We start from the raw sequence: 26318 nt of genomic DNA, 5'->3' as shown, positions 1-26318 counted from the left end.
ACCATTACTTAGCAGATTCAACTAGCAGATGATTTTTAAATGCATAAGAACATGGGCTGCATTTATCAATACAGCCTGAGTATCTACTCTTTCTTTTGAGACATGAGCCAAGGTCAATGATTAGATTTTTCTAGGCTCTTAATAAAGCCACAATGTTTTACATCAATTTCTACATGAAGACCTAGAACTACTGACCTGAGGGCAATCAACTGCTGAGTTGTGGCATCCTGATCAGATAGGTGGACGCAGCTGCTCAGAGGCTCAAGAGCACTGCAGAATCGGAGACCTGGCTTAAGCACCAGTTATGCCACCGGGTGACTTGGAACAACGCATCTAACTTCCCTATACCACAGGCTGCTCATCCAGAAAACTGAGATCATGATGGCATCTATCTCCAAGGATGGTTCTTCTCTAAAGAAGTGAGATGATGCACAGAGAACCCTGGCATGGAGATGGGCACGTTGTGTGCGCACACCCATGCTGTGTGTTCAAGCACCAGCTGAATATCCATCCCCTCTCCCTGCGTTTTGCTTTTGACTGAGTCCCCAAAAGCAAGGAAGCTGCTATGGAGGAGTTGGGACTTAGGTGAATACTGAAAATGTGTAGAGTTTCTGAGAACAGAGTTTAAAAAGAAAAGTAAGTGGCACCAGAGTGGAGCACAGAGGAGGAGAGCCAGGCAGAAGCAAGTTTGAGAATGGTGGTCAGGGTTGTTTGGGAAGTGAGCCTGAGTGGTGCGGGGACTCGGGGTGGGGAGGTTGTGCCTCTGTGAGCCGGATGAAGGCGGGCACCAAGAGTTGGGAGAGGAGCTCACGCTTGACACTGACCAGGAACCTGCGTATGCATCCTTGCCTAATAGCTCACAATGCCTTCCACTTCACAATACTTTACCATCGCGTTTATCACGATGACAACACTTCAATCCACTTCTTACATCGAGTCAGCACTCTTTTTGCCTCTGCTTTCACACAGAGTATTTTTATCATTTAATAGGCCCCATAAAGGTCTACAAAGTGCTCACTAGATCGTCACATGATGTAGAAACATACTTTTAGATGTAAGAAAGCTTAGGGATTTAGAGGGCTTTTAGGATAATTTGTTTATTTTAAAGGTGAAAAACAAACTCCAACCAAGTATAGAGAGAGCAAAAACAACTTATTCTCATAACAAAATGCACAGGATTAGCACAGCTTTGGAGTTCTGTGTTCTAGTCTTGGCTGTCAATTACTGATAGTGTGACCTTTGCTGAAACACTTAGCAGACTGAGCTTCAGTTTCCTCATCTTTATTATTATTATTGTTTGGCATACCGTGTAGCATGTGGGATTTTAGTTTCTGACCAGGGATCGAACATGCGCCCCCTTAACAGTGGAAGCACAGAGTCTTAACTACTGGACCCCCAGAGAAGCCCCCTTAGCTTCCTCATCTTTAAAATGAGAGGGTTCATATAGATGAACCCTAATGTATGTGCAATTTGTCCAGAGCCCAAAAGCAGTAGTGGAAAAACAGAGCACCTAGGAAAAAGCAAGAGAAGCTGTGAGATTTGGGACCTAATACCTCCCCAAGGCTGATTCGTGCCGTGCTTCCGTTTCAAAGAGCAGGCCTCTGAGGATGGCCTGTGTCCATGTCCTTTGCAAGAGTGGTGCGGGTAGAAAGATGACTCTAGCACAGAACAAAACACCCGGAGAGCCAGCTGTACACTTACTTAGCCTTATCATTTCAGAGACAGTCTCGCAGTTCATCTTCATTTAATGCTCAGATAGTCTCACCCAACCTTTCTATCACTTCTGCTAAAGTTAGGACAAGTTTTCAGGAATGGCAAATACTCACGTTCTAGAGGCAATATTAAATGCCTTTCTTTATAGGAGAGAAAAGCCTCTTGAGAAGGTGCTTCTGTGTCTGAAGTGTGTGATTTCTACTGTTCACAATGATAGTATTTGAAAATTCAACTTTTGTGGGGTCTTAGTTTTTTCAATGGGATCCTGAAATTTATATACCTGGCCACCAGGTGGTGTGTGGACTCCTTGGTCTCAGGGTCCAAACCAAGTTTCTGCTGAAGGCCTGTTTTGCCTTCTGTGGCACATTGCTAGGTGTCCTCGAATATCCATTCCTCCCACTTCCTTGATAATAAGGCCCAAATTTTTACCTGGCACACCTTTTCTGGGAATAAAACTACATCTTTAACCTCCTTGTGCTAGGAGTATGTTTTCACCAATAAAATGAAAGCGGACATTCTGGCAAACATGCTTATAAGATACTCTCCTCCTGATCATCCTTCTTCTTCCCTATTGCTGCCTTCATGCTGGCTGGAAAGTGGATGCAACATGGCTGGAACCCCTGCAGCCTTCTAGGACCATGAGGAGATGGCGGGGAAGAAGCCATGATACAGCAGCAAGACAAAAAGAGCTTGGACTCCGTACACCTTAGACACCAAGTCATTCCTGGACTCATTTCCCCTGCACTTCCTTTATGTGAGAGGGAAAAATAAACATCTCTCTCCTTTAAGCCATGGTTATTTTTTACTTTTTCTCCTTTTGTTCACAGCTGAATACAGTTTGAGTAACACACCTTGAGATTCATTCAGATTCATTTCTAAAAACAGAACTAATTATTAAACTAGCCTAAGATAAGCACCATTAGCACACATACTATTCAGAGATGAGAACTAAACTACTGATACAGTTCTAATAAGAATGAAGTGACTTTCTACCTTGTTTTTAAAGGATAATGAAATATAACAACATTCTTTTCCCAAGATAGTTTTCTAGCAAGGGGTTAGAGCTAACTGTTAGCTGTGAGTAACTTGAAATCAGTAGCAGCAAAGCTCAGCAACTTGCAGCTTTTACGGATCTCAAAAGTCATGACTCTTGGAACAATTTAAACAAAATTTAATCTATTTAAATGGCTTTATTAACTACAATAGCAAACTCAGATCTATAGAAAATGAACAAATCTCCACTGAGTACAGTTGTCAGCTATGGTGATGAGTTTATGGACACCGTAATCTCTGACAATTATGGCTTCAATTGCAGTGATATTATTAAAGAATAATAAACTTAGTCCATCATCTAGAAATGAATCTAAGACACAAAAATTAAAATCACCTTGTGATTTTCCAACACCTGTTTAACTCATTAACATCTCATCAAAATAAGGTGAAAAAATTTCCATGTCAAGTCACCGCAGCATCCCCAGGAGAGCCAAGGCCTCCCTTCCCAGGCTGTCAATCACCAGGCAGGGGTTTAGCTGCTTTCCCAGTTCTTATCTCATCGCAGGCCTATTTCCTCCAAGCAAAGTTCAGAGAAACTGAGGAAGGTGGGCAGAGGTCTGGGTTGCCTCGAGCTGTTTTACACCTTGCCAAAGGAGGCCCTGCAGGAGGCTCAAGGGATCTCTCCAGGCCTGTCTGGTCACTCAATTCTCAAGGCCACCTTGTGATTTTTACTCTAAGTGGACTACATATTCTCAGGCTGCTGCAAAACAATGTTCTTCTTCAAAACATGGAAGAACACTTCTTTACAAGTGGTCTGGAGACTGCAGCAACCACACACTGGGGCCCTATAACCTATTTCTCTGTTTTAAGATAGCAAGAGAACAAAAGCTCTTATCATCTTTTACAGTTAAACTATTTTAACACAGCTGCTATCTAAAGATGAAACAGATACAAACATATGCCCTCTGCATATGAATATTATGATCTTAATCTAGAATGGCTGTGAGACAAAGAGAATTCTAAAGAAACACAGGAATCTGTTTATGCAAGAATATGTCTCTGTGAAGTGTAATATAAAAAAATAACATGAAAGCTTTAGGCACAAAATTGCCAAGAACAACTGACTCAATTTAAAGCGATTTCCTAATCATATGCAAGCACCATATTCTCTCAAAAGGTTCTTTTAGAAAATATTCCCCCATTCACTCTTAACATGTTCTGAAGATTTCCGACCTATCCTTAACTGTGAGAACACACCAATATAGAAAAACGTTACCATTAGTTCAGCAGTCAGCAGCCCAAGGATGTGGATGAGTCAAAAACTGCACGTGCTGTGCACTCAGCACAGAAGTCAATGAGCTAAATTAAAACACTAATTAATGTTCTGAGGATTCATGTTTGTTGAATGGCAAGGCCTGTAGGCCAGTTGTTCAGTGGCTCAGTCATGTCCAACTCTTTGCAACCCCATGAACTGCTTCCAGGCCAGGCTTCCCTATCCTTCACTATCTCTTGGAACTTGCTCAAACTCACATCTGTTGAGTCAGTGATGCCACCCAACCATCTCGCCCTGTCGTCCCCTTCTCCTCCTGCCTTCAATCTTTCCCAGCAAACTCCAGGAGTTGGTGATGGACAGAGAAGTCTGGTGTGCTGCAGTCCATGGGATTGCAAAGAGTCAGACACGACTGAGTGACTGAACTGTAGACCAGTAACTTACTTTGCCAACAAAGGTCCGTCTAGTCAAGGCTATGGTTTTTCCAGTGGTCATGTATGGATGTGAGAGTTGGACTGTGAAGAAAGCTGAGTGCTGAAGAATTGTTGCTTTTGAACTGTGGTGTTGGAGAAGACTCTTGAGAGTCCCTTGGACTGCAAGGAGATCCAACCAGTCCATTCTAAAGGAGATCAGTCCTGAGTATTCTTTGGAAGGAATGATGCTAAAGCTGAAACTCCAATACTTTGGCCATCTCATGCGAAGAGTTGACTCATTGGAAAAGACTCTGATGCTGGGAGGGATTGGGGGCAAGAGAAGGGGACGACAGAGGATGAGATGGCTGGATGGCATCACCGACTCAATGGACATGAGTTTGAGTGAATTCTGGGAGTTGGTGATGGATAGGGAGGCCTGGGGTGCTGCAGTTCGTGGGGTCTCAAAGAGTCAGACACAACTGAGCGACTGAACTGAACTATAAATTACTATCAAGGTTACAAAAATCTAGACTAAAGAAAAATAACTCCACTCCTTCTACCCCAAGGCATCTTGGTAAACCCAAAGAATCATCTAATTTTAATTTTCTAATCATCTAATTTTTCATCTAATTTTAAAAATCAGCTTCTGGTCAGTTATAAAGCAAATCACCTTTGGGATGTTCTTGATGTTTCACATGCAGTATTGTAGGTAAACCTCAGAAGCATAAAATTCCTCAGTTTAAGAGGACAGGACTCAAGGTAATACAATCTGTGTTAAATACTTGTAATCCTTACTATTTCTGTACTCTGTTGATTTAGGTTTGCTATTGCCCCATAAAATGTAATCTTCCTTCTAATTTATTTTTATAACATGTGGAAACTGTTGTCAACGGAGTTGATTCAGAGAATACTGAGTTCACTGTTCTTTTTCAGGTCTACAAATTTTGACTTTCACTTTAGAAGGAGAAAAGACACTCTTTCAGCTGTCAAAAATTTTTGGCTGAACAAAAACGAGACACTGAGAAACCAAAAAGTGCATTTTTGCTACACTGCATCCTTTGTCATGCCATGTTCAGCCACAGTGCAAACACTATTTTATCCACAAAAAAGAGCTGTTAGAGGCAGCCCTACTGCACAGGATGCTGAGGGCAGGACTCCTTTCTTCTTGAACTTACTGTGAAATTATGAAATTAAACTGCTACGAAAAGGTAGAGGCTCTCTGAATGAAGAACTGTGGTGAAATTGTTCAGGAGGCCCAGTAGGGGCCTGGGGCTTACAAAAGCAGCCATCTCTCAAAGCCCAACCCAGGTTCCACCTCTCCCAGGAAGAATCCCTGGGCATCCCGGCCAGGATATCACAGTACCGACAGAAACTTTCACCTTTCCCCTGATCGCTCTGATAACATCTTGGGGCATCTGACCTTTCAGAGCTCTGTGTCTCAGCTTTCCAGCCTGACTGCAAACTTTCCAGGGACAGTGCCTCTGTCTGGAACTTCTCTGGATTCAACAGTACCACCTGGCATTGCACATCACATAAGTATTTATTGACAGACTAAATGTTCCTATTTCTTCCCTTCAGTTTAAAATGAAGCATACTACTAATCATAAATATAGACAAGATTCTTTTCATATCCAAACCTTTGTTATTAATGTAATTTCTAATGCTCAGTATTTCCTTTTTAAAGACATGTGAACAGATGTTCTAACCAATATTAGATAGTGGTCATGTCATTCATAATAAAAAGAGGAAAAAAGATCTAGTCAGCAGCTATGATAAACCTATCTAAAACTTAATTTTTATGTGTACCACAGACTGGAAGAGAAAGTTTTTCCAGGATCTGATTTTCACAATTGTATTTTCTATACAGATGAAATTTCTCCCACAGCTGTGGTCAGGCCTGGGTAAAGACTATATAGTAGCTATGTTCTGTGTATGTCAGCAAAACAGGACACTCCCACCCTACATCCCCCCACCACCATTCAAGATCTCTGGTCCTGAATGAAAGCACATCACACAAAGAACAGCCCTGTGGCTGGTTTAGCCATGTGTTTCTCTGACGCTCCTTTTTCTCTCTCCTTCACTTAGTACATCTTACAAGCTACACCACCAGTGAACATGCACGTCTGTGACCACCATTAACCGCACTGACTAACCATGCAGGGGAATCTGGGCAGCATTTGCTTCAAAATGATAATGTACATAAAATATAAGAAGGAGTAACAATGAGCCCAGGGAATTTTCTTTTAAAATCACATACAGAATAAATACAAACACCAGGGTCATGCAAAATCAAAAGCAGCACTACCCGGAAGTAATTGAAAACAAAAAATCAATCTTTTCCCTACACCCCCAAATGCTGTGGTTTCTATTATACACTATGAGGATTTTTCCCACTCATGCACAAACCCTTCTCTAGAGCCTGCTTTTACAGGCTGGTCATTGTTGGCAACTCTGCTGAGAGCCTGATCACAATGTAAGCACAGATGTCACACTCACATTTCCTGTCAAAGCTCTGCTGTGTATACCTGGGCTAAGCCACTGCAAAATGAACTTTCAGTCTATGGTACTGTGAGATATCATAGTACATTCCAAAGCCACCTTTACCCAAAAAAAGAAATCTATTTAAATAACTCAGTGCAATATATATGATGTGTATAATCAACAAATTAAAGTCTCCTGATGGCATTATACTAGAGAGATTATACCTTCATAAAAATTATAAAAGCAATGTGTTCTCTCTAATTACTCAGTTACTATCCCCTTAAATACATCCCATGAATCTTTTCATCTTTTTTTCCCCCTACTGCACTTGTACAAATAAAAGCTTCTAAGTATTTCAGTAGCTTAACGTTAGGGGAATTTTGTGATGTGGAAAGCCGCACACAGAGGACTTTGGTGCCTTTTCCAATGGCACCCGACCAGCATCTCCCGAGCGTACTTCCTCCCCAGTTTAATCTGGAAATCTCAGGTTGCTGTGCCCAGGGCTGAGGGATTTCTACTCCACACAAGCATGTGCTTGGCTGTAAAGTTTTATCTTTTCCTTTACATCTGAAAACAACACATATTAGGTTGTAACTAGTTTCTTTGTGTACCATCTGTAAAGAATAGAAAAAAACAGCTACTTGAGAGGAAAAACAACTCCAACCATCCTCCCCGAGAAGCAAGAGCCACTTTCCTATAAGAAGCTGCCTTCGAGGCAGCTGTCATGATCACAGGTCCCTCCTGCCTGCCACAAACTCCACAATTACTCACTTTGGCATGAGTTGTGGGGAGCAGAAAAGAGAAATTAAAAAAAAAAATACAGACCTGAGGGGCTTCACAGCAGAGATGAAGAGAAGATGAGGGCTGAGGCGAGGGATGTCTCATGGGCAACAGTGCCCAATCCTAGAGCAGCCACGAGGGGACAGTCACTTCTCGCTGCCCGGGAATCCTTTGCATTACTGATGGGAGAGGCGCTGTCTTGCACCACACACACACACACACACACAGACCCCCCCCCTCCACTGCCCTGAGGATGTCCAGGCAAGGACTAGAAGCAGTTCCTGAGAAGGCCAAATGTTACAGCTGACAGGCACGCAATTTCCACACACAGAGAAAATGAAAAACAGCAAGGCATGACAGCCTAAAAGTGATGTTAAAAGTCTAATGCAGGACTAGGGTGAATTAATGAACCATACAAGCACTAGACTGGGGCTATCGGCCCCTAAAAGATCTCTCTCCAGGCAACGGCTCACCTTGAAAATGAAAGAAGCCAAACAAACTATGGAAACCTAAAAGTCTGCCATATTACTTCTAACACTTTTTGAAAAAAAAAAAAAACCTGATTACATTCTACATGAAAGCGCTAAGTCTCTCAGTCATGTCTGACTTTTTGTAACCCTATGGACTAGAGCTCACCAGGTTCCTCTGTCCATGGGATTCTCTAGGCAAGAATACTGGAGTGGGTTGCCATGCCCTTCTCCAGGGGATCTTCCCTACCCAGGGATGAAATCCAGGTCTCCTGCATTACAGGCAGATTCTTTACTGACTGAGCCCTATATGCCAGACCCTTAATATGGGCAGACCTTGGAGACACGGTAGATTCAGTTCCAGACTCCCACAGTAAAGCAAGTATCAAAATAAAGCGAGTCAGATGAATTTTCTGTTTTCCCTGTGCATAGAAAAGTTACATTTGCACATACTGTCATCTATTCAGTGTCATGTATGGTTGAGAAAGCTGGACTGTAAAGAAGGCAGAATGCCAAAGAACTGATGCCTTCAAACTGTCGTGCTGGAGAAGACTTCTGAAAGTTCCTTGGACAGCAAGGAAATCAAACCAGTCAATTTTAATGGCGATCGACCCTGAATATTCACTGGAAGGACTGATGCTGAAGCTGAAGCTCCAGTATTTTGGTCATCTGATGCACACAGACGACTTACTGGAAAAGTTCCTGATGCTGGGAAAGATCGAGGGCAGAAGGAGAAGAGGGGGTCAGAGGATGAGATGGCTGGATGGCATCACTGATGCAATGAACATGAACTTAGGCAATCTCTAGGAGATAGTGAGGGACAGGGAGGCCTGGCATGCTGCAGTTCAGGGGGTCACAGAGAGCTGGACATGACTGCACAACTAAACAACAACAATATTCAGTGTGCAACAACATTAAGTCTAAAACAACACTGTACATACCTTAAAGAATATTTAATTGCTAGAAAATGCTAACCATCATTTGAGCCTTCTGTGAGTCACAATCTTTCTTGCAATAACAACATGAAGAGCACAGATCATAACAAATATAGCAATAATGAAATAGTTTGAAATTCTACAAGAATTACCAAAATGTGACACAGACACATGAAATAGTCAAATGCTGTCGGAAAAATGGCACCAATAGATATGCTCGATGCAGAACTGCCACAAACCTTCAATTTGTAAAAAAAAAAAAAGAAACACGGTATCTGCAAAGCACAATGAAGCAAAGAACAATAAAACGAGGTATGCCTTTATATATCATCTCACATATCCTGCAGGAATTTTATCATATCATAATCCTGCAGGAATCCTGCAAAATGGGTACTATCTGTTTTACAGCTGAAAAAACTGGCAAAAAAGTTAAATGACTCATCCTATGTCAACCAAGATGTATCAATCAATACATGCAGACTTCAGGCTTCGAGCTGACAGAGCTTGAAGACAAAGGCCCTAGACCTCTATTGAGAATGCTCTCTGACTTTATAAGTACTATTTATATAGATCAAGGATCAGCAAACTTTGTCCTGGAGGGCCAAGTACTAAGCACGTTAGCCTTTGTGGGCCACAGTCTCTGCTGCACTGTTAAAGCATTAAGGCAGCCACAGACACTATGTGAACAAACATGGCTATTCTCCAAAAACCCAGAGGCCAGTATGTTGACTCCTGATATAGAAGAGGGGCTGGCAATCCGCAGCCCTGGGCCAGATTCAGCTGGCCAAACAGTTTTATCTTTGATCTAGATCTAGTCCGTCATCTAGACTTCTCTTAGATGGGTGAAGGGCAATTCACCCTGTTAAAATGATGCTCTAGTTTCACAGAAACGTTCTCAGGGTATCCAGTGCTCTTTTTTTTTTTTTTTTTTTCTAATTTTCCTTTGGAAACAACACTCTGAATCCTAACCTGGGTCTCTGTAGTCCAGGCCCCCTGATAGGAGAGTCCTGATGAAACACCTGGTACCTGACAGGTGACTGGTCATTGCAAAGGAACAGAGTCATTTTGCATCATTTGTCAATGAGTGATTTGGTTTCTGGGAGACTCAGTACCTGTGGGCCACTGAGAAAACAAAAAAAATGGAGATTCTTAACCTGAAAGGATGGTGACCAGAGACTGAGCTTGCCGCACATGACAATTAAACAATTAATTCATCCATTCTAATATTTTATTGAGCGCTCACCCTGTGCCAGGCAGACATATGGATGAACTTCAGACTGCAAAGACTGCCTTCTAGCACTTGAGTGAATACTTCATGTAGAGAAAATCTGTTATTACTTATCACACCACGAGACCTGAGCCAGAAAACAATCCACTTTGAAGCAAGCAGACAAACTGTGTTTCTTTGATCCCCCAGACAAGGGACTCTGGCGGAAGAGTGGCAGAATCTGTAAACTCCAAGAGGGCAGGGACCTCGCCGGGCTCAATGCCCAGAAGCAGCAGGTGTTTCCAAGTATTTGTGGCCGGTGTTGCTGTGGGTTACCTCTATAGCTGCTGACAAACTGGGGTGTGTGCAGCCTGGCCTGAAAGTCAGATTTTTAAACTCACGTTGTCAAGATAAAAAACCCCCTACCTGGACTGTCTGGTAATCGGAAGCGTCAATTCCTTTCACAGTCACCTCTCGGAAGACTCTGGGCTCCAGTTCCTCTTTGGTCAGATCACAGTGATAAATGATACCTAGAAGGAAATGGAAGTCTTAGTTCAGTCCATAAACTCACTAGATACAAGAGGGGCAAGGATCACAAAGCACAGTCACTGCAGAAAGAGACTGCAGAACAGCCTGGCATGTGGACTATGTAATGCTGCATAAGTGTTCACACTTCATCATCGCCATCACATGTGGTCTTCTTTTTTACAACAGTCACCTCTGTATCATTTTAGAAGATTCTAATGCATTCCAGGACTAAGAGCACAGGTAAAACCTAACTGCAGAAACCTAACAGGTCTTTCCCGACACCAGGTCACTTAGGAGTACAGGTCAAAGAAGATGGGACACTTCATGTAGGGTTATTTCACCTGAGCAGGGATGAAGACGGAAAACTCAAATGATGTGCCCAAAGTCAACAGCCAATCGAGGTCTCTTGATGGGAACTCTGGGACTATTGCTTCCTCACACCCACCCCTCTGTGGACACACAGGTGCAATCAGGGACCAAAGACAGCCTTTCAGGGGAGTCTTTCAGAGTTGCCTTTAAAGTTCTGACTATCCAAGTGCACATTACACATTGATGAATACACAATAAACTTTTAGCTATTTTAACCACTAATTAAAATTCCATTTCCTTAATTTAATGCTGCTGCTGCTGCTGCTAAGTCGCTTCAGTCGTGTCCGACTCTGTGCGACCCCATAGAGGGCAGCCCACCAGGCTCCCCTGTCCCTGGGATTTTCCAGGCAAGGATACTGGAGTGGGTTGCCTTTTCTTCCTCCAATGCATGAGAGTGAAAAGTGAAAGTGAAGTCACTCAGTTGTTCCCGACCCCATGGACTGCAGCCTACCAGGCTCCTCCATCCATGGGATTTTCCAGGCAAGAGTACTGGAGTGGGGTGCCATTGCCTTCTCTGAATTTAATGCTACTACATTCTAATATTTAATATCTAAATCAAAGGGACTTCCCTGGTGGTCCAGTAGATAAAAATTTGCCTTGCAATGCCAGGGACATAGGTTTGATCCCTAGTCCAGGAGGATCCCACATGGCGTGGAGCAACTAAGCCTGTGCACCACAACTACTGAGCTCCCACACTACAGCTACTGAAGCCTGCACGCCCCAGAGCCTGTGCTCTGCAGTAAGAAGCCTGCGTACTGCAACTAGAGAGCAGCCCCCATTCTCCATAATGAGAGGAAGCCCAGGGGCAGCAACGAAGACCCATCACAGTCCCCAAAATAAAATAAGTAAAACTGAACAACAAAAAAGAACTAAACCAAAGAAACAATAAGTAAGATAAATCATTACTGTTTGAAAACAACAACACTGCTATCGTTTATGAAACAGAATTAGTCATCCAGAGTGGCTGCTGTGGAAACAGCCCTCCCACATAATACTTTAAACATACGCTGTCAGTATATGAAAAATCAATTTAGAGATCCTGATACTTGCTGCAAAACCAGAAACTAAGCAGTTACTCCCACAGGGTACATTCAAACGGATTGATCATGTGATAAAATGGCAGCGTGCTTTCTTTGCAACTCCTCTGTGTATGAACTTCACTCACAGCTGCGAAACAGCACTCTGCTCCCCACTGGCAAAGAGCAATATGTTTAGATACTTTAACAAAAAGACTGTTAATCCCCATGAATGTTATCACAATTCCCATGCTTACAAATTATTTTAAGGTTTATAATATAATCATACAATGTATGATTAACACTGACAGTGGGGAGATGCCTCACAGGACTGAAGTACTGGCTTTCTTAGTCGAAGCTGTATTTGGATATTTGTTGGAATATATCCTTATACATAAAATATTTTCAGACTACATATCCGGGCATACATTCTAAATTACCAGACACACTGAGTACTGTACTTGCCCAGATAAATGTAGTCTTGAGGGCAAAGGCTATCTTCACATATATGTTAATTTTTGAAAAGCTTCATTAGTACCTGCCCCACTTCCTCAAAGCACCAAAAGCATCTCCTCAAAAAAAAAAAAAAAAAATCCAAACCACCCGACAATGACAACGGGACTGCAGAACAAGCATGAACCATTTAAGCCCTGGACTCAGCCCAGCATCACTGTTACCTGAGCTATAGTGAATCACAAAGGATGGGGAGCCAGGATTCCCAGCTCTAACCACCAACCAGTTCCTGGGGCAGTGCCCTGAGATAAGTCACCAAAGTACTAGAATGAAATTTCTCAAGTGAAAGACAGTGAGTAGGAAACACACTCTAAATGCCTGTTTATCTAGAAATATCAAGACATCAAAGCCTCTAGTAGAAGGATGAAATTATACAACATGGGCTGGCTCCTGTTGGGAGAAAGGGTGCCAAGTGCCTGATCTCTGTTCTTCTGTTTGGGGCAGAAGTGGCACTTTGGAGGAGGCTGGGTTACACCTAAAGGTACCAGTGCTTACTTTACTTGATGGACATTTTCTATTTTCAGATCCATCTGGGTCAGTCCAGGTGAGCCCACTGCAGAATCACGTTGTAACGTGAATCCCTATAGCCTAATGATGTTTTGTGTCCTGTCTCAATTGGTTTGCTAAGTATAACAATCCAGTATCAGATTGGAGAAAACATCCTAGAGTCATGAACCAGAGAGGATTGGTTAGGTGATCTCTAGGGAATAATTTCAAAGTTTAAGGGCAAAAGAGAACCGAATTCGGAAGTTCTTTAAGACCGGAGGAGATGTCTTGGACTTGAGGAGATGGGTCTCCTGATGAAAACAGTGCTTTAACAAGGCTATTCTAGCAAAAGGAAAGAGGGAGGGGTAATCAGTTCAGATATTCCTGCTATAATTGGAAATAAATGTAAGGAGATGAAAGAGATGGGAGTTAAAAGGAAGGGACAATTCTAGGAGAAACTGCAAAAGGATCAACAGAGGAATCTGGAAATCTATATATGCAAAGAAAAGGCAAAAGAACTTGGCAAAGATGACCCATGTAGACACTGTTTCATCCAATTACAGGTCGGGTTTTAAGGATATTAAAATTAAAAAAACACAAACAAAAACAAGTCTCTTCAAATGTTTTTGCCCTCTTTGATCATTTATCCAAAGGAGTTGAAAATGTGTCCACACAAGAACCTGTACACAGATATTCAGAGCAGTTTTATCCATGACTGCCAAAAGTTGGAGGCAACCAAGATGCCCTTCAGAAGGTGAATGCGTAAGTAAATGGTGGAACATCCAAACAATGGAGTATTACAAAAAATAAATAACCAAATAGTAATAGCAAAAAATAAATAAGCCATTAAGCCATGCAACAACCTTAAATGCATATTACTAAGCTAAGGAGCCAATCTGAAAAGTCTATATAATCTATTAATATGATTCCAATTATAGGTCATTCTGGAAAAGACAAAGCTATGGAGACAGTAAAAAGATCAGTGGTTGCCAGGGGCTAGGGGGAGAAGGGATGAAAAGGGCAGAGTGCACAGACTTTTTAGGGTACTGAAATTACTCTGCATGACACCATAAAAGCACATACTGATGGATATAGGTCATCATTCATTTCTCCACACTCAGAATGTACAACGCCAAGAGTGAGTCCTAAGGTAAGTTATGGACTTTGAGCAATTGTGATGTGTCAATGCAGGTCCATCAACGGTAGCAACTGTATCACCGGAGTAGGGGATGTTGATAACAGGGGAGGCAGTGCATGTGTAGGGACAGGGAGTACACAGGAAATCTCTGTCCCCTTCCTTCAACATTGCTACGGACCTAAATCTGCTCTTATAACATTTTTATGCTTTTCCCAAAGAGTCTGGGAAAGCTTCTTTTATTTCTTCTCCCTGTTTCTCAGAACCATGCAACTGGGATGGCTGTACTGGATTGCTACAACACACAGAAGTCTGGAGTGAGCCTTAGACAACCCTCTCAGGTCCCATGAATACAGCATCACTCGGCTCAACCACTAAATGGTTTGAGCCGCAGGGAATAAGTGCATTGTGCTCCAAACTGCCTTGGTTGCCTGTTTCCCTCCAAGTGCAGTCACAACTCTCCTAGAATTGCCCCTTCCTTTTAACTCCCATCTCTTTCACCTCCTTACATTTATTTCCAATTATAGCAGGAATATCTGAACTGATTACCCCTCCCTCTTTCCTTTTGCTAGAATAGCCTTGTTAAAGCACTGTTTTCATTAGGAGACCCATCTTCTCAAGTCCAAGACATCTCCTCGGGTCTTAAGGAACTTCCGAATTCGGTTCTCTTTTGCCCTTAAACTCTGAAATTATTCCCTAGAGATCACCTATCCAATCCTCTCTGATTAATGACTCTAGGATGTTTTCTCCAATCTGATACCCGATTCTTATACTTAGCAAACCAATTGAGACAAGGACACAAAACATTATTAGGCTGTAAGAATTCACCTTACAACGTGGGCCTGTTTTCTTCCAAATGGCTTTGCTCAAGACATGTCTTCACCATGTATTCCCATGGGAAGCAGAGTCAGCAGGTGTACACCTGCCAGATGTACAGGTGTCCACAGCAGTCGGCGCAGCAGGTGCTTTCGGCCCTGGAGCTTGATTTATAATTTAGTGTCTGTCGTTTACTGCAGCAGTGGACAGTCAACCTTCGGAGACCAGTGCAAGACAGCCTTTGAAAAGCAGACATGCATGTACACGGATGTGTACATATGTACACACTGACCATTTCCTGCTTTCAGGGAATCTAGTTTAATTATTTATTTTTACATTTGGTTCAGAAGGTCTGAGCCTAGAAGCCCTGTTCTCTGATTTTAGGTATCAGATTACATTAAGGAAAGAAAAGACAAGGCTGGAGGCAAAACAAATTAGGAAAAGACGAAGGAGAAGAAGAAAGCATTGCAGAGACAGATAAAGCTAGCTCAGGAGCTGCCTGCTGGTACAGAATCAGGAACACACTTCTCGTTCCAGACTTCACGGCCAGAGTCACAGACAATATTTCAGTGCTTGGCACAGAGCCCATCGTTCCGTGCTAGGACAATGAGCCCTTTTATCTTCGGGTAATGATGAACTTGTCCCTGAAATAAATGGCCACACGGGTCACTGAAGGTGGTTTACAGGCCTCTGGAGACTCTGGCTTTTATGAAGAGCAGGTGAGTCAGCCTTGCTCTGTTCTCCTTGTTGCTCATTATCCATTAAAACTGTTTAAAGGCTATGAGGTTTTCCAAAGTTCAATTTCTGGAACCAGTGTAAGTTGAGGAAAGCAGTGCAGACCCCGCAGCACTGGGCTGAGAGGAGGAAAGCAATTTTCCTTGGTTCCTGTCCACTGGCTGCCACTGTGCTCCAGGCTCTGGGGAAGAGCGGTGAGGAGCAGCACACCCTGACGCGAGGCTCCTGACCTGTCAGTGCAGGGCTCCTGGCCCTGGTTTCCCATCTTTGTGAGATCCTCTGAAAGGTGCGTGGGTGAGTAAAGATTCCTAGGTGTCCCAGATGGACCATCAGACCTATGTACAGAACATTATTCTTTTGATTTAATAACCCCGACAGCAACCTGCCGTGACGGTTAAGATTCCTTAAAGACTGCCTGTTCTGTGACTCTGAGGTACACACAAAGAAGTGGATCAGCCATCACTGTCATCTGCCAAACCCTGGGAGGAGGACAAAGTCATTTCTACTCTTGCTCGGCTCTCCCCTACATCTGCTTTATTTGCCAAGAATCAAACGACCGCAACAAAACTGGCTAGGACAAAAAGGATGATGAAGGAGCTTGAAAAACAAATAAGGAACGTGCAGACATTTCTTCAGCCAGATTGCTTTCAGGATAAGGTCTGCCCAGTCAACTGCAAATTGCCAACTGGCCAGGCTCCTGGGACAAATCAGGGTGTTAGAGCTTTGGCTATAACAGAAATGCTGAATGCAGCCAAGTGCAGAAACAGGAAAAAACCCAAATAAGCAAAGTGAGTGTGAAAAAGCCTAAAAAAAAAAAAAAAGTATGAAAAGAGTTATGTTTACTTTGGGGAAAATTAACTGATGCCACAAAATTGCAAATGTTTTCTTCCTTTTCTACTAGAACCAAGTAACAAGTTTATTTTTCCCCCTCCATATGATGTAAGATTATACTTTTAGAATTTTAATTTAATCCAGCTTAACAAAAGCGGAATGTAGTCTCAGTTTTAAAACAGCTTTTAAATGTCAGATGTGACTACAGATTTTTTTTTAACACTTTTAGTTATCTATGCTGTGTGTGTTTTGATATATATAGACTAAAGGCTGAATCTACCATTTTACTTGTTCATACCGATTTTTCAAATCAACCTAAAACAACAGTTGGTCCTGTCCCCAGAAGAGAGACTCAGGATATAAGATTAATGAGAGTGCAGTTTTAGGTGTTCATGTTTCCCTTTGTTCTGAGTGTCCGTTTTACCTGTTTATATTAAGTAATTCTGGCTGTAACACAGCCCATGTGATTTTCAATATAACATGGCGTCATATTTCAGTTTATCAAAAGAAACCCAAACGGGAGTGTGATTTTTAAACTGGACCATGTTGGTGAAAAGACTCTCACCTGGAGATAAAAAGGAAGTAAACTGATAGAAGATCTCGGTGTCCTTCTTCTGACCGCTGTAGCCCACGACGCTGCCGACCTCCAGCGGGAAGGTCTTGAGGAGAGCACCAGTAGCCAGGTCGTGAAGCTGCAGGGTGTTCTTTACGTCGTGCAGGTAGCACAGCACCAAGAAGTTGGACCTGACGCAAGCCACCCACTCTGAAAAGATAAGGACACATAAAACCTAATGTGGCTTTGAAAATTAGCCAAAAACACACTCATTTAGCCGAACGACAGTTCTGGGGCTCTACACCGTGCTCTGCAGCACTGAGACTGGCCGAGTGATTTTATCATTGGCTTTAATCATTTGCTGCGTTTTCGGCACATCCCTCTAATAAATCACTGCCAATGTCAGGTCCAGAGGTGCTGACACATTCTCCACCTGGGACCAGGAGCCTTTGATGGTCTCAATAACGTGTGTAATACAAATGACCCTGCTGCCCTATTTTGTGTCCAGTATCATGTTACAGGAGGTGCAGATGGAAAACAACCAAACCTGATGCTCCTCATCTGCCAAGATTGTTTATTCAATAAGAATGTACCAAACCCTTGCTTGACATGTGCTTGGCACCCTGCAAGGGCTGGACAGACCAGCAAGGAGATGAGGTCACTTCTGCCCTTGAGACACAATCACGTAAAAATATAAGTAGTAATGTGTAAACAAAGGTGAGTGAGTGACTGAGATTCAAAACAAGTGGGAGCCCTTGAGCAAGTGCTGAGTTACATCTGGGGGACAGTGAAGGTGGGGGTGCCTGGGTGGTGTTGGGGACAAGGCAGCTCTCTGTCGGGCGTGAAGGTGAGAAAACACAACTCAAGGAACGAAGGCGAGACTGGGGATAAGAAGAGAGAAAAGGAATATGAATGAACCAGGAAGGGCGAATGAACCAGGAGTGAAGCAGGAAGGGAGGAAGACTGGGAAGGAAAATGAGTGAGAAGCCCATTTTCAAGAAGAAAACCATTGTCCCTTTTGGGGGTTAGTGGGGTTGGTGGTGGGAGGTCTGATGGGGGTCTGGTGAGCTGGGTGGGGGAACTTTAGTTCTGACTCGGTCATTACTGCGGAGCTACTGTTGGACAAAAGGGTGACAGCAGTGACGGATGCATGCATCCCATGGCTGACCAGAGAACCACGGAGTACGTGGAGGGTGGAGAAGAGCCCGGAACCCCAAGAAGCCAAGCAGAGCCCCACATGGAGCTGGGGCTAAAGTCTGGAGAAGGGTAGCCAAGAAACGAAGGGCATCTCCAGGAAGAGTCACCAGGCCGCGGTGAGGAGGGGGAATCTGAGAGTGAGGCAGAGACAGAAGTTCCGCCCCTCCCTTCCGGTGCCCAGGCTGCAGCTTCAGTGTTGTGTTGTCAGTGATGGAGCTGGGAGAGCGGAGGTAAGCGAGCAGAGGAGCAGAGGAGGAAGTGGAGGGGGCAGGCCTGAGCACAAGCCACCGTGCTCTGGACAAGATCGCCCAGCGACAAGAACAGGCCATCCAGAGAGACAGGCTGTGGTAAATGCAAGCCAGCACAGGGCTGTTGGGAGCAGCTCAGGAATGTGGAAAAGATGAGCCTTTCCTGGTTTTCATGGTATGGAGCAGGGCAAGGGGCTTTTAATGCTGCTTATGTTTATAACCCAGGAAACTAGCAGCTCACACATATGACATTATCAATGCTCAACAAGACACGGGCCAGAGGGAGCTCTGAGGGCCACCAGGGACCCCAGTCTCGTCAGGTTCTTTAGGTTCCTACTGCAAACTTATCAAGTCAGGATATAAAAAACAATTATTACACCTAAAAGTCATTTGCTCATCTGCCAGTATGATTTTTTTACAGTACTTCAATCAAGCAATGCATTTCATGTGGCTTTAATGTTTCAAAGAAAGGGGGGGGGGGGAGGAAGTAAATTATTTCTGTCAAAAAAATAATCAATCTGTGTTAACTACGAGTACGTCAGGATTCTAAAACAGACAAAGGGAATAAAAAAAGGACAAGGTGATTTGTAGACTGTCGTTAATAAAAGCTCTGACTTAACAGCTGTACTTTATGATTCATCTCTAGTTTTTATTCTCAGTAGGGCATTCTGTGCTAATGATATATTGCAAATTTACCTGTGCTTCTCTTTGAATTGACGAGTTCTAGTGAATATTGAAGGTTTCCCCTTTCCAGTGTAAAGAACTTATAACCTTTCAGAGGGAAGGTTATAAAAATACATCACCGCTCCCACAAATCTCCGAGCATTGATTTGCATTTCATTAGATCTGCAGGTGAGACAGGATTGTCACCTTAAGGTATAGTTAAAACTGCTTTGGCGGGTGGGTGGGTGGGCTTTAAAAAGCAGAAAATTCACATGTCTTGGGAAATATTTGCATTTCTGATGGTTCCATACAAGAGAATCACTGCTCCAACCTGACCTTCACCTGAAAAGCGCCCAGGGCACTCTTCACAAAGACTTGTGCCACCGTCTCCTTTGGACCCACCAAAGCCCGAGGGGCCCTCTGGTGGCAATTAAGAAGTGCACACCAAGAGCTGGATCTTACCACCTCTGGAGGGGATATTCTGCCTCAGTTTGCACAGAAGCCAAAATCGCTGCAAACCGGTTTCCTCACATGAAGATGTTAACGGAGAGGGCAGGAAACCTGTTCTAAGATTCTCGGGTCCTTCATCCAACATATGAGGTTCAGAGACTGAACAGAAGGTTTTGAGGAGACAGATGAACAGGCTTCCTTGGAAAGAACCCCTGTCCTGTTGTTAAGTACCCTCCCCACCAGGAGAACTCAACTGAGAGAGATAGAGCACTGATGCCTAATCCAAGCTGAAAAGCAGCTATGGACAGAGAAGAGCCTGGGATGAGCTGCGGTCCTGGGCTGCAGATAGGGGCTGAGTAGGTAAGGGCACGGACAGGGGTGTCTTGGGTCCCATCTGATAGGACTGCCCAAGGTGTAGGCCTCCATACAGAAGCGGGTGGATGGGTGAGGCAGGTGTCCAGGGGCACAGGGGAGCGCATGAGTGAAGCACTTCCTGAGACTCAGCTGTAATTGTGTGCCCACCTCCTGCTCTACAAGCCAGGCCAGGTGGAACTATATGCAGGCACAGAGCATGCTGCCTTGAGCCAGGGAGGAAGGGTCCTTACTTTTCCAGGATGAGCACCTGGATCTGACTCCAGTATATGTGCTTCGAGTCACTGAAAAACCCATGTCAGGACGGCTTCGTCTGACACAGGGCCACTCTGCTGTTTTCACAAAGAATTATTTTCCTGATTATACACCTTATACCTTCACTTGGAATGGCCCTAGATTTTATTCCTATTCAACCCATCAAAAGTTCACCTCCACAAGCAAACTCTTCCTTAGCTTGAGGTATTCGACTCCCCTTTTGTGTCAAAAACTGTAGCAAAATTAGTGAGTTTCATTTTAAGTCAAATCCAGCTTTCAGGCAATAAGTAACTTATAAAGCAGTATATCGTCTTTGGAAAATCACTGAGAAAATGAATAAACGGGAATTTAAAGGGGTTGTGAAACATGATGGACTCAGAAGTGATGCTCTTAAGACGTTATTGTAGCACAGTGCACACAGCAGCAAGAGCAATGGATCTCAATTAAATCTGACAATAATCTCTCTTCTCTTCTATAAATCCAGCCTAAGACCTAAAATAGATATAAAATGAACAGCCAACGTTATTCCAAAGCTAAAAACTACGGATTCTGAATCCAAGTAGTTTAAAAAAATTTAAACATTAGCACTTATTATCAGATAATAGCTACACAAAGACAGCCGATACTTAATAATAAAGCTCCGCCTTTGAAGGTCTGGATTCATACTTTCACAATTTTTATGAAGATCCCATACAATACTGTGCTAATTATAAAACACTTGGCTGCTCCATTAAGACTTTTCAGGATCATAAGTTGAAGGTTTTTTACCTTGTAACCGGTTACCAGAGAATGAGAGATACACCGATGTCATGACATTCTTACCAGAAACAAAAGCGCAACCTTCAAGCAGCACGTACTCTTACCTAAGACATCTTTCTCGTGCTCAGGAACCAGCACCTTCCACCTGGACTCCTCGGGGTCCGTGAAGTCAATGTTGATCAGGCGGTAGTTAGGAGAATGGCGATTTGTCTTGAACGTGAAAACCGTGCCCTCGTTGGTCACGTAGTCATACTCTCCTTCGAAGTTGTCGATCAGCTTCACCCACTTCAGGATTCCTGGTGAGAGACCAAGCACCTCCGTCACCTCTCTGGGGTTTGAAGTGGTGTGGTTTGTGTGTAGGGAGGGGACAGATCTTTTCTGTCTACAAAACACAAGGCAGAAACAATGTTTGGAAGATCTAAGGCACGAGACAGAGCGAGGATGACTGTGGGTGAATTTTAAGGTTTCCAAAAACCTCAAAGGAAGCTTTTCCGGAAAAGCCTCGCAATGAAGATGAGTGGCGGATTCTCTGTCCAAGGAATCTGTCTGAATCCCTGTAATCCAGAACATCCTCTTCTAAGTGGGTCTCAAATCTAAGCACGTCTTTCTACCCCCACTGCCATCACTCCACCCCAAGTTTTCCTTCCCTCTGGTTACGAGCTCATAACTGAGGAATACTGCATCCCCCCAAGGGACTCCTGGAAGTGTCTGCAGACCCTGCGGTGGTTACAACTTGGAAAGTGACAGGACGGCCGCTACTCTCTGCCTCTATCTAGTGGGTAGAGGCCAGAGATGTTGTTTCAAGATACAGAATAGCGGCCTGGACAAAGAGTCAGCCATCCCTGAATGTCAAGCGTGCATAGCTGGGAAATCCTGGTCTGCAGCATCAGCTTTCTGCCTGGTATTCCCACCACAATGTCTTAATATCTTACACTGGTCCCAGTTGGTACCCTTCTTAGAAATCTCCCCATGGCTCTCTGAATAAAATCCAAATTCCTTCTTATGGTCTCCATGGTCCTGCATGTTAGACGCCTTGCCACTGAGCCAACCTCAGATGCTCCAACTTGTGCCTCACCTGGTCCTCCGGCAACACTGGCCTTTGGCAGGCTCCTTACGACATGCTTCACCTCAGAGCCTATTGAACACTGCCTTGCCTGCCAGACCCACTCACAAATCATTTCTTCACAGCACTTCTCTCAAGATATACACAGCTGACCCTTGAGCAACACTGGCTCGAACTGCATGGGTTCATTTAAAGGAGGGTTTTTTCCAAAGGTAAATACTGCAGTACTTAACACAGGATCTGTGGTTGGCTGAATTCATGGATGCAGAGGGATCATGTATCCAGGGGGCTGACTATAACTTCCACGTGGCTCAAGGGTCAACTGTACCTAATATGCTTGTTTATAATTTGTCTTTTTTTTTTTTTTATTCACTGTTAGATATTCAGCACCCAAATAGAATGGCACCTTCAAAGGTACAAAATAAAACTGGTGTTGAACGCAAGGGGGACACTTTCCAATCCTTCTGTTGTAAGAACTAGTCTGCTGAAAGGTCATCACTGCAAAGAAATCTTAAATGCACCCACCATCATCATCATTTAAATGGCTTACTAAATGCCACTTTAATATAAAAAAAATCCACTGGGAAGACATCTGGTTCATAACATATCAGACATAAATATTCAGAGGACAGCTCAAAGATTTTATAAATGAGAAAGCTCTATGACTTCTAAACTGCTCAAAGGCAAGCCAGACCTTAACTATTCTCCAATGAATCTCCTACCTTTAATTTCACAGTGAAACTGCTACATTAATTTGGATAGTTCATTTACATTCCTGGCGATTTTACATTCATTATCTAATTCATCTCCATAACACAACATCTTTATATAATTTGTTGTTGAATTAAATTAATCAGGGAAAATATAATCCCATGGTAGTGTTTCAGTTACACATAACAGGATTAAAACCCCAGCCCCAACCAGTATTTAGCCGCATGACCTTGAACAAACTCTTTATCCTTTGCTGAGCCTCACATTCTCAACTATTGAGAAACAGTAAGCAAATGAGAAAGTTATTATAAAGTAACTAGTAATACTCACCCCACAACAAATATTATTTTAAAATAAACTATGGGAATTAAAAATAATAAGATAGGCAGTTAAAAAAAAAGTTAGCTTTCCCACATATCAGTAATACCTGCTGGAAAACAGTGGGGGCAGCGGGGGACCTCATTTACATTAGAAGCAAAATTAATGAAATACTTAGGAATGTACTTAACAAGAAACGTGGACTCTATAAGAAAAACTCTAAAATTTTTCTGAAGAATCTTAAAAAACAATAAAACAAAACCTAGTGACTGGAAACATATACCATATTCCTTGATGGGAAGACTTACTATTTCAAAGATGCAAATAATTCCAGAAGAAATCTATAAACTTAACACAATTCCAAATGCTTCTTAGGGGATTTGACAATACTGTTTAAAGTTCATCTGGAAGAATAAGCACTTAAGTACAATGGATATATTTTTAATGACAAAACAAGAAAGAACTTCTTGTACTATTATGGCCTGAGCAAGCCCTCTACTGCTTGAAGGTAATTATTATCCTTTTATGGTAATCAGTTTCTTATTTGTCTTTGTTCACTTTTTGCCTTAACACGCAGCCATGAACACTATAGTCTAATTTTGCCTCATTTTTACATTTCTAATATAATGAAACCATACAACATGGATTTTTTGAGTCTGATTTCTTTCTATTTTTGGTGTCTGATCTGACAGTGTCTTTGTAAGATTATTTATCCTCTGGTTATCATTATTGACTTCTGGTTAAATCCTACTGTATACAAAGAACACACTCTATGATTTCAATCTTTTTAAAATTGTTGACAAAAATTTGTGGCCTAATTTTTCTTAAGTGACTTTAGAATGTTTATATGACTGAAAAGAATGTATATTTTTCAGATTTTTGCTGTGATATGCTAAGTTGCTGTTGCTGTTTACAAAATGAAGCAGGGCAAAAGCTAACAGAGTCTTGTCAAGAGAATGCACTCGGTCAGACCAAACCCACTTTTCCAACAACCCAAGAGATGGCTCTACATAGGGGCATCACCAGGTGGTCAATACCAAAATCAGACTGATTATGCTCTTTGCAGCCAAAGATGGAGAAGTTCTATACAGTCAGTAAAAACAAGACCAGGAGCTGACTATGGCTCAGATCATGAGCTCCTTATTGCAAAATTTACACTTAAATTGAAGAAAGCAGAGGAAACCACTGGGTCATTCAAGAACAACCTAAATCAAATCCCTTATGACTATACAGTGGAAGTGACTGATATTCAATGGATTAGATCTGGTAGAGAGAGTACCTGAAGAACTATGGATGGAAGTTTGTAACACTGAACAGGAGGTGGTGACCAAAACCATCCCAAAGAAAAAGAAATGCAAGACTGAAAAGTGGTTGCCTGAGGAAGCTTCACAAATAGCTCAGGGAAGAAGAGAAGTGAAAGGCAAGGGGAAAAGGGAAAGATATGCCCAAAGGAGTGCAGAGTTCTAGAAAACAGCAAGAAGGAAAAAGAAGGCCTTCTTTAATAAACAATGCAAATAAATAGAGGAAAACAACACAACGGGAAAGATCAGAGATCTCTTCAGGAACCTGGAGATATCAAGGAAACATTTCATGCAAGGATGGGCATGATAAAGGACAGAAATGGTAAGGATCTAACAGAAGCAGAAGATATTAAGAAGAGGTGGCAAGAACTGTACAAAAAAGGTCTTAATGACCTGGATAACCACGATAGTGTGTCACTCATATAGAGCCGGACATCCTGCAATGTGAAGTCAAGTGGGCCTTAGGAAGCACTACTAGGAACAAAGCTAGCAGAGGTAGTGGAATTCCAGCTGAGCTATTTAAAATCCTAAAAGATGATGCTGTTTAAGTGCTCCACTGAATACGTTAGTAAATTTGGAAAACTCAGCAGTAGCCACAGGACTGGAAAAGATCAGTTTTGTTTCCAATCCCAAAGAAAGGCAATGCCAAAGATTGTTCAAACTACTGTATGATTATGCTCATTTCACATGTTAGCAAGGTTACACTCAAAATCTTTCAAGCTAGGCTTCAGCAGTACATGAACTGAGAACTTCCAGATGTACAAAAGCTGGATTTAGAAAAGGCAGAGAAGAGATCAAATTGCCATCATTCACTGGATTACGGGAAAAGCAAGGGAATTCTATTTCTGCTTCATTGACTATGCTAAAGCCTTCATGGATCTAAAGACTGTGCTCAAGACTGTGTGGATCACAATAAACTGTGGGAAATACTTAAAGAGATGGGAGTACCAGACCACCTTACCTATCTATTAAGTAATTTATAAATCTTTTGTTTGAATCTAAATATTTATTGGCTTAAGGGGCCATTTTTTCTATCAGTTAAAAGGTCTGTTAAAATGCTTCTGATTGCAGATTTGTCTGTCATTAGTTGTATTTCTGTTAATTTTTATTTTCTGTATTTTGAAAGTACACTGTTAGATACATACACAATTAGAATTATTATATCTAAATAAAACTGTATTGAACTTTCTATGATTATGAAGTTTTATCTCAAGTAATGTATGTTACTTTAAAGTCTACTCCAATATTAAGACAGCTACATCATTTTCATTTTAACAAATTTGGCCAGTTGTCTTCTGAAAAATGGATGGTCCCAATATGTTCTTCTCCATGTCTCCTAACCACTCAAATGCTTTCCATCTCTTTGTGGGTTGTCTTCTATGTAATTTCTTTTTATATTCACTTTCACAAACTCTCTCTTCAGCTATGTCTCATCTCTTCTTTAACCTAATAACCTAACTTTTAACATTAATTATACTTCTAATTTTAGAAGTTCTATTTAGTCCTCTTCCAAATGTTTGGTCATTATTTATAATATTTTGTTTCTTGCTTATGTTTCCAAGCTTCTCATTTATTTTTTTAAAAGCAGCATCACTGTTTTTAAAAGTGCATTTACACAATTATTTTATATTCAGTTCAGTTCAGTTGCTCAGTCATGTCCAACTCTTTGCGACCCCATGGACTGCAGCATGCCAGGCCTCCCTGTCAATCACCAATTCCTGGAGTTTACCCAGACTCATG

At 42.4% G+C, this 26318-nt stretch overlaps 1 protein-coding gene across 1 annotated transcript in view; it reads right to left on the bottom strand.

Moving 5' to 3' along the window:
• Window positions 1–26318, bottom strand: part of PREP (prolyl endopeptidase) — a 132144-nt gene that overhangs the window by 42086 nt on the left and 63740 nt on the right. The window contains 3 exon segments of the mRNA NM_174772.1: window positions 10686–10789; window positions 17254–17451; window positions 21290–21481. Coding sequence (NP_777197.1) covers window positions 10686–10789; window positions 17254–17451; window positions 21290–21481 — 494 coding nt within the window.

Source organism: Bos taurus, chromosome 9 (assembly GCF_002263795.3).
Source record: "Bos taurus isolate L1 Dominette 01449 registration number 42190680 breed Hereford chromosome 9, ARS-UCD2.0, whole genome shotgun sequence".
In the NCBI taxonomy this organism is placed as follows: domain Eukaryota; kingdom Metazoa; phylum Chordata; class Mammalia; order Artiodactyla; family Bovidae; genus Bos; species Bos taurus.
The sequence above is the reverse complement of the archived record's forward strand: the minus strand, read 5'-3'. Positions and strand labels throughout refer to the sequence as shown.